At 42.0% G+C, this 9,255-nt stretch overlaps 1 protein-coding gene across 8 annotated transcripts in view; it reads right to left on the bottom strand.

Moving 5' to 3' along the window:
• Window positions 1–917: 917 nt before the first annotated feature.
• Window positions 918–9,255, bottom strand: part of UMAD1 (UBAP1-MVB12-associated (UMA) domain containing 1) — a 152,821-nt gene continuing 144,483 nt past the window's right edge. For all 8 annotated transcript variants that reach the window (XM_023750754.1, XM_023750753.1, XM_023750755.1 and 5 more), the window contains exon 3: window positions 918–1,339. In XM_023750754.1, coding sequence (XP_023606522.1) covers window positions 1,082–1,339 — 258 coding nt within the window. In that variant the 3' untranslated portion in view covers window positions 918–1,081. The remainder of the gene's footprint in view (window positions 1,340–9,255) is intronic.

Raw genomic sequence — 9,255 nt, 5'->3', positions numbered from 1 at the left:
CAGAACTAATGTGATTAAAATTTTACATGGCACAGAAAACGCTCTATCACAGTTTACCTCTTCCTTTGCAGTTTATTGACCAATGGCCATTCTTTTCTGTTTTAGTTGGAATAAATAATGGATATTCAATAGCTAAAAGTCATATCTAGGTGTTTTGCCTATACTCTAATTAGAAATGAGTTGATTTCAGTTTTTCTAGCAGTAAAGCATTTCCATTTGTATTATGGCCAATAAGTTTCTAACTAAGGGTGTTAGCGATAATGTATCATTATGAGATGTTTTTCTTTGGGAGGCAGAGAGGTTGAAAGGAAATGTGGATCTCTTCCTGAACTGGGACCCAGTGTGGGCAGGAGCATCGATGCCCTCTGAGGCAGAAGCAGGGAGAGTTCTTGGGGAAGCTGGTGAGGGAGCACACTCGGTAAAAGCATCCAGGCAAAAACAAAGGCAGGAACGCACTCAAGGTGCAAAGGACTGCCATGGGTGTAAGGAAACTGAATGCATCACTCAGAGAAACAGCAGCCAGAGCATTCTTATATCAGCAAAATCCCCCTGCTTTTTAGGAAAAGATTTCCATTTCCACATCGGTGTCTATATCAAGAATGAAGAAATTAAGCTAACTGGCACAATTTTTTTTTCCCCCTGAACTCATTCATAGACACTGGAAGAAGAAAGAGAATAATATGAACTCAAGCTTCCTCTAAACCAGAGAAGAGCATTCACACTCCCTCTCAGGGCAGACTTTAGACTTGTGGTAACCAAGGAAAATGCCATCGCTCTTTTTCACAGTTCTGCTAAGATCAACTTGAGGTGTTATATTTTGAGAGCCTGGTTGAAGGAATCTACTCCTTTCATAAAACTATGATTACCTAATTTTTATATTTATTATTTGGCGGAAAGGAAGTAGAACTTAAGCTCAATTTTTATACAAATGTACTTTATTCTGAAAAACAGAGCAATGAACATACTTTCTGATCCTTGCTTTTCTGAGGGCATTTAGACAGTGAAATGGCAAAGAACATCAAACACGTTAAATACAATGGCAAACTTTTGTTTTAAAGCTGTTAAGGTACAAATATAAAAACTATGAATCACAGAGCACTGAATTTTCAAGAGTAAAATCATACCAAAACCGTGATAAGTTTTCGCTGATGTCACAGGTGAGCAGGTGGTCTGGAAGGTCACTGATGGTGCCCTGCACGGCCAGCACGTGCGGGGCCAACGTGAAGGGCACGTCGCTCAGAAGCTCGGCCATGAACGAGCTGTTTTCCAGAGGCTGGCCTGCCTTGGTTTCCGCCCCGGGGCCTGCCACAGTCACAATGGATGAGTTTTCTGTGCCAGTCTAAAAATACACATATATTCAAATCATTCAGACCTATGGCCTCGGAGGTTCAGTAATGGTAAATGTGGCATGAATGTAGCAAAATGGAGAAATGGGGGAACATGTAAGTATTCCCAGATCAGAATGTAGCTATTTGCTTTACTTGTACATAGAGCTCTACTAGCTTTAAAATGGATCCTAAACCCTACTCTTACCACCCATGACCCCCTCTTGCTATTTCTCTAGCCCAGTAATGTCTACAAAGTCTGTCTGCTTTGCCAAATGTGGTGTATGCTTTCAGGGTCTACAGAATTGCCAGATTCCCTGTGAAAACATATATCAACACAGTCCAAAGTGACCTTGCCCACTTCAGAATGATATGGAGCAAACTGCCTAGGATATTATTTCGCGTTTCCTATATATGTGTCCTTTCCAGTTGCTGTTTCACATGCATATGTCTTATCCACAACTAGAGTTGAGGGTCCTTGAGAGCAGCAATCTAGTTGACATGTCTTTGTACTCTCTGCCTTGCATACTCGATTGTCTTATTCTAATACCTACCTGAGAGTTTACTTCTAATGTGTGTCATGCTTATTGACTGATTGTCTGACTTTCATAGGAACTAACATGTTACTTAAGTTATTGAGATATAAACCATGCATACAGTAGTTTACTAAAAGACGTGCAGTAGGGTGTTCATAGCAGCATTCTAAGCAAGCCCCCAAAGTGGAAACTAAGTTTCCATCAATAGTACAATGGATAAATTGAAGTATATTTACAGCAATGAGAATGAACCACCTGCCGCTAAAAGTGGCTGAAACCGAAATAAAACCAGTTTAGGCAAAAATTTACTCTCCCACCACCACCTGGTCTCACACAGAATAAAACTCTGGAGTCTTTACAGAGGCCTACAAGGCCCTGGCGACCTGGCCCCAGCGCCTCACTGCCTCCTTGCTGTTGCTCCTGTGCACCCAGCCTGCTTCTGCCCCAGGCCTGTGCTTTCTAGTCCCGCTACCCAGGAGGTTCTTTTGCCAAATATCCATTGGGCCCCTTCTCCCACCTCCTTCCAAGTGTTGGTCCAAATGCCACCTTCTCAACAAGGCTCTCCTGACCGTCTTATTTACACTGTGTCCTGCCCCCTCCTCTCCCCTCCAGCACTCCCTATATCCCTCCCCTGCTCTTTTACCCTACATGGCCCTTAGCACCTTGTTCTATGTCATATACTTTATCCTCATTATAATCCATCAGAAATGTAAGGGGTTCCCTGCTGTATCCCAAAATGCCCAGACCAGTGCCTAGCGCTCAGTAAATATTTATTGGTTGGATGCAAGCAGACAAGATTTTGCCTGCATGGGGTCTACCTTATCATGGTTAAAATGCTGATAAATTCCTTATCTCTAAGTCTAGAGAAGAATGATTTTCTGTGTAAGAAATAATTTTGAAAAACTTTTTATGGAAGTGTAAAGTACATACAGAAAGGGTACATTAAAAGTTTACCGTTTGCTAATTTTAACCAACTTAGACACCTGTGAGCACCCAGATCAAGGGACAGAAATGACAGCCCCCGCCCCCCCCCCCAGCACTTTCTGTCACCATCCTGACTTCTAACAGCATAGATTGGTTTACCTATTTTTGTATTTAAATGAAGGTAATCCTATAGTATGAACTCTTGTTTCTGGCTTCTATATAGGAGATTTGTCCATATTGTTGCATGGGATAAAAAGAGCGTATCGTCACAAAGGAGGTACATTCAGACTGATGACTTAACAGGATCACTTTGGTTGCCGTATTGACAGTAGGTAGTGGGGTCTGGCGGCCAGGAAAGGAAGTAGCAGGGAAAGAGAGATGACTGCAGTGTGGATTAGGGTTGTGATAATCAAGGCGAGATGAACCATTGGATTTTGGATAGACTTTGAGGATAAGGCCAACAGGATTTACGGATGAAAAGGATGTGGGGTATGAGAGCAGAGTGGAGTCAGGATGAAGTCAGAGTTTTTGGCCTAAGCAGGAAGACCAAGAGTCCTGTTTTGGTCATTCTAGGTGCCTACCAGACATCTAAGTGGAGCTGCTAATAGGCAGGAGGTATAATGCAAGTTGGAACTGGGGCGGGGGAAGATCTGGTAGAGAAAGTCTTCTTGGTGCATGTTTACAAGGGTATGGTCAGGCCCAGCCCGAGTGGTTCAGTGGTTGCACATCGACCTATGAACCAGGAGGTCATGGTTCAATTCCAGGTCAGATCACATACCCGGGTTGCGGGTGTACAGGAGGCAGCTGATCAATGGTTGTCTCTCATCATTCATGTTTCTACCTCTCTCTCCCTCTCCCTTTCTCTGTGATATCAATAAAAATACTTTTTTTTTTTTTAAAAAAAGGGTATGGTCGGAAAGAAAAGTGTAGACAAATATGAGAACAGACAATTTTTTCAAAACATTGTGCCAAAAATGGGAAAAGAGATGTGGGACATGAGCTGGAAAGGAATGTGGCGTCAGTGAGGTTTCTCTTGATCTTATTTTCTGGTTTCTAAATTGGGAGAATAATTAGTCCATAGGCTAATGAGAAGAAGGTCATAAGAAAGGAAACGGTAATGGAGATTCTGTAGAGGAGGAATTGCTATCCCATAGGCACCCCCAACACAGAGCAGAGGTCCTCAAGATTTATCTGAAGTTACCAAACACATCCCTATCCCATGGTCTTATACCTTGTGTGAAAATAAAACAGAGTGCTTTCTTAGGATCGCAAACAGAACAAAATTAAGTGCACTCTGTGATGACAATTATTAGAAAGGGCCATTGTGCAGTGGACAGAACCTGCCTACTGAAACCTAACTGGGACTTAAGTGAGTAATGATGCCACAGTTCCAGCCTCTCTAAAGGGCTTCCCCATATATAGTGTCAAGATTGAGTATGCACAGGGCTTTGGTTACCTTGGAGCAGCATGGCTGAGCGTTTAAGAGCACAGGGTCGACAGTCAGACAGCGTGGGTGTAAACCCAAGGTCTCCTGCAAATGGCCTTGGGCAAGGTATTTAACTTCTTTGTGCCTCAGTTTCCTTAACTGTATAATGAGATCAATAATAATGCCTATTTCATAGGACTGTTATGAGGATTAAATAATGTTCGTGAGTAGAACACTGCTTACCACATGTTACAGCTTTCGAATGTTAGCTCCCACTTGCAGTCTCGGATCCACTCATCTCTTTTGTTTTTGGCATTCACTGGTGGTTTGAATAATCTTACCACCTTCGTTATATCCTGCCTTCTCTCTAATCTCAGGTGCAAATGTTCCCTGGGTCTCTTAATCTCATCCTATACTTGAACTTTCTTCTTCTTCCTGTATACAGAACATTCTCCAGTTTCATTAGCCAAATCACCTCCCTTCTTAAACAAAAGTATCCCTGAAACCTCACCTTCTCCACTAAAGCACTCTGCTGTCTAAACACACAACTTCTAAGGTTTAACTCCCAGCAGCAATATTTACTTATTTGTTCATGCCTTTATTAATCTTCTTCCTTTTCTCTTACAAATCATTCTTCCAGAACATAACTGAGGACAAGGCTATGTCAAACTATCTATCTATCTATCTATCTATCTATCTAAGCCTAAGCGACCATCTAAGCCTAAGCGACCAGCCGGTAGCTATAACACGCACTGACCACCAGGGGGCAGACACTCAATGCAGGAGCGGAAACTATAGGCATGGAAACATGGAACATACTGATGAATCTCAGAGGGAAGTGGGGAGGGCAGGGTGGGAGCAGATTAACCAAAGATCTTATATGCATACTAGAGGCCTGGTGCATGAATCCGTGGGGTCCCTTGGCCTGGTCTGTGGGGATGGGGCTGAAATCAGCTTATCGACATCCCCCAAGGGATCCCGGATTTCGAGGGCGCAGGCCAGGCCGAGGGAGGTGCATGAATCCGTGCACCAGGCCTCTAGTATCTAGAACAGTGATGGCGAACCTATGACATGTGTGTCAGAGGTGACACGCGAATTCATTTTTTTGGTTGATTTTTGTTAAATGGCATTTAAATATATAAAATATCAAAAATATAAATCTTTGTTTTCTTATGGTTGCAAATATCAAAAAATTTCTATATGTGACACAGCACCGGAGTTAAGTTAGGGTTTTTCAAAATGCTGACACGCCAAGCTCAAAAGGTTCGCCATCACTGATCTAGAATAATAGGGGAATTGAGATGTGGTTTCCTGTTCCAGTTCTCCTTGATAAAACAACCATATGACCAGAGGGGGTCACTTCATCCACCTGGGCCTTAGTCCTCTACTCTGTAAAGTGAGTGGTGAAGGGCAAAAAATGTTGATGACAGCCACTAGCATATGTTGAACACTTACTTTGTGCGAGGGTCCATCTAGGCTGTTTAAGTGTATTCCGTCATTTAAGTTTTATAGCTTTGTGGGGTGTGCACTATTAGTCCCATGTGAAAAACAAGAGGACACTGGGGCACAGAAAGGTTAATGAGGTTGTTCCAGGTTACACAGCTCGTCTGTGGTAAGACTGAGAATCAAGCCCAGTGACCTATAAAGCTCTAAGACATGTTACCTGCACACTTCTAAGCTCTGGAGAGGTTGGCGGACTGAATGAACAAAGCCTTGAGAATTTAGGCAACAGCATTAGAGAATATGACCATTTCTACATAGCATACCTTGGCTTAAATGAGAAGAAAAACAGAAGAAAGGACAGAAACTCATTAAGGAGACATATCTTAGACTGAAGGAGGATAGAAAAGCAACTGTAATTTAATAGAGATTTATCCCTGGAAATGAATCTACCAGTTTTCAGGGAGGGTAACACCATGGACAGTGAAACAAGACAGTCTATGGTCATTGTTTAAAGGGAGAAAAGGAAGGTATATGGGCAGACACTGCAGTGTTCTTTTCTGCCTTTGTATATGTTTGAAAACCTTCCATAATCAAAAGTTTCCAAAAATTAAACTGACTTTAACAAGTCCGTGGACAAAGTGCCGCCCCAGCGCCTCCTAGAAGGGCCTGGCTCTCAGCTGTGCTGCATGCACTGCCCCAGCACCCACCTCCCGACATTGGCTGGAGTGCACTGTTACAGTCTCCACGGAGCCTGCCTGCCCTCTTGGCAGCAGGGTGAGTGCCATGATGCAGCTGCTGCTGGCATGCTGAGAGCTGGAAAGGGAGAAATTATCAGGCAAAGCAAGAGCAAGTCACAAAGAGAATGTGAGTCAACATTCAAGGACCCCACACCCAGTAACCCTGATCACCAAGTCTCTAGCTTGGCAGCCAGTGGGAGCAGAGGTGGGGGCTGAGTGCTGAGACAGGTGCCTGGCTCCCTTGCAGAAAGCAGCCCTCTCTCTCAGACACAAAGTCTTCCAATTTTTTTATTTGCATAACAAAATGGGTCTTTAAAAGGAAGAAAGAGTATGTTAACCACAAAAGAGCAAGAAGAAAAGAATCAATTAACCTTACGGTTAATAGCCAGATTTTTAAAAATTACTTCAAATATTATATTCATAAAACATGTTAATTATTTTTATGAGTAATCCTGCTCACAAAAATGCTGCTATGATAATGTTCCTGAGTATAATTTCCTTCATATAATCTAGCTCTAATACTTCTGTTTCAAATGAGTGTTTGCCCTTACATGATTTAAATATGTGTATGCCATGTCAGAATGGCTCTTTTTTAATCGTAAGGAAAATAAATTTCCTTATCAATATTATTGCAACAAGCAAAATTTATAATTAACTGTTTTCATGTTTGTATAAAAATCAAATTTTGTTCATCAGTTAACCTGTTACAAAATGGACTGGCCAAGTTTATCTGGTTATTCGCATTCTGTTATCCATGTCTCAAATAATTCAAAGAGCTTTACAGACACTATTCCTCCCATAACTTCAGAGGGGCTGTAAAGATTCATGAGGTTGAATCTGTGAAATCTTCTCTGAGTTTAGAAAAGGCACATTCTAAGAATAAAGGGCACATAAAACAGTTTAGTGAAGTCACATCCCTGGGACAGCAGCAGGTCCGTGGCATCCCTGGGAGCCTCACCCTTGGGTGTATAAAGCAAAGAAATGCAGTTTTAAGAACAGACAATTTCCTTTTTCCTGGCACAAAAGCCCCAATAACCACCATGAAATCTGTGAAGGGCCGCCAACTTTGCAAACCCACTAACAATTTGGAAACCTCATCTACTTGGCCATATCTGTCTAACATATGAACATTTTATTAATAGGAACATCACCTATAGTTGGCAAACATCACCTATAGTTGGCATCTTTTATAACATCCTGCTTTTTTCTCCTGCATCCCATGCCTTAGATAAGTAGAGATAAAATAGTATCCTATAAAAGCAAATTTTTAAAGCATTAAAATGTAGAAACCAGCCTAACCAAAACAGTAATAGTACCTAATAAAAGAACACAAAAGCAGGTATAAAACACCCATCCACCATATTCAATTGACATGCAAAGATGGTAGCTATATCAAGCATATTTTTAGGAAATGCATTGTAGTAAGAACAGCTATACCTTTAAATTCTAATGTCTACAGATAAAAGACATGTTCCTTTGAACAGCAGCCTGAACAGGCAACACTGTCACTTTATCTCCCCAGATAACTATCCATTCTATTCTGGCTTCAGCTGGTATCTGCTTGCATTACATCAGCTTCTTGATGGGGGAGGGCTGGGGTACAAATCTGAGTCAGAAGCATCAGGGGACAAGAGGAAAAGGTGATATAAGCAATGGCACAATTAAAGCAGTCCTCAGGCTTATTTTTCCTAAGGAGCTGGTCCCTAATAAATGTCTGGCTAGCTGAGAAAAGCCAGAGGACTTACACCTACGTAAGTCCTGAGCAAATAGTCTCCTTTCGCTTGTGAGAAATTATGTTGCAATGTTAGAGACTTTCTGATTTTTCTGCAAATCCTCACTACCCAGAACTGTAGTTTGTATACATAACAAGTGCTCACTAGATAGTTATGGCAATGAATCTGTTCCCCTCGTTTCTCAGATACTCTAGGCACCCCAGACTTGATTTTTAAATTGAGGGGTTAGGCCAAAGAAATGAAGAAAAGCCCAGAAAACTTTACCACCAGTAGAGATAAATTAGTGGGAGGAAGCTGAATTCACGGAAAATCTATGTGTTCCATGTAACCTGGGCTCCAAATACCAGGATGCTATACATTTGATTAGCAAACTAAGAGGCTAGGTTAGCAAGTAGAAAGTTTCCTTATTCCTTTAACTTCTGACCTGGGACATCATTTCACTTTAAATTTTGGCTCATGGTTTTTTGTTGTTTTTTTTTTCCCAATGATGGTTCCCTTTCCTCTTCTTTTCCCCTCAGTATTTCCACCTCCCTGTGCTGCCTGCTTCTCCAGTCTTTCTTAAAAAAGAAAAAAAAATAGTTCTGACTTCCTCTTTTCAGAACTCCAGCTGAATGGATGCAAGTGAAGAAGGGGAAGTAGGGCTGGCACTTGCTTCTGTAATCTGTTCATCTTTCTTGGAAACGTGGCTCGACTGAAGCCGGAAAATCTGTACCAGCCAACTAGAGTGGGGGAGCGGTGGAAAGAGGGAAGAGAGCATTTTAGGAAAGGAACCAGCAAGAAACAGTGTTCAATGTGGGGTCCTGTTTACGCTAGTTTTGAAAAAACAAAAGGCTATTCCAGTGATTTTCTTTAAAAAAAATTTTTTTTTTAGTTTATAGAAGTTTTTGATCCCTCCCCTTAAGCTGACCAGAAATCTCCTATTTTCCCAGCAGGCATCCCCTCTTCTTCAGAGTATATCTCACACCTTCTATTCTCTATCCCTACGTGACCACTTTCTCCTTGCTGTCAGCAGGTGGGCTTGCCTCCTACTTGAGCAGGTGAGGATCTGCTCAACCTGCCCCACCCAAAACACATACCTGCATTTGCACCCATCTGTGCTTCCCTCGCCACACAGGCAAGGTGCCCTCCTCC

The sequence above is a fragment of the Myotis lucifugus genome, unplaced genomic scaffold (assembly GCF_000147115.1).
Source record: "Myotis lucifugus unplaced genomic scaffold, Myoluc2.0 scaffold_15, whole genome shotgun sequence".
NCBI classification, from domain to species: Eukaryota; Metazoa; Chordata; class Mammalia; order Chiroptera; family Vespertilionidae; genus Myotis; species Myotis lucifugus.
Note: the sequence above shows the minus strand (reverse complement) of the source record. Positions and strands in the feature narration are given on the sequence as shown.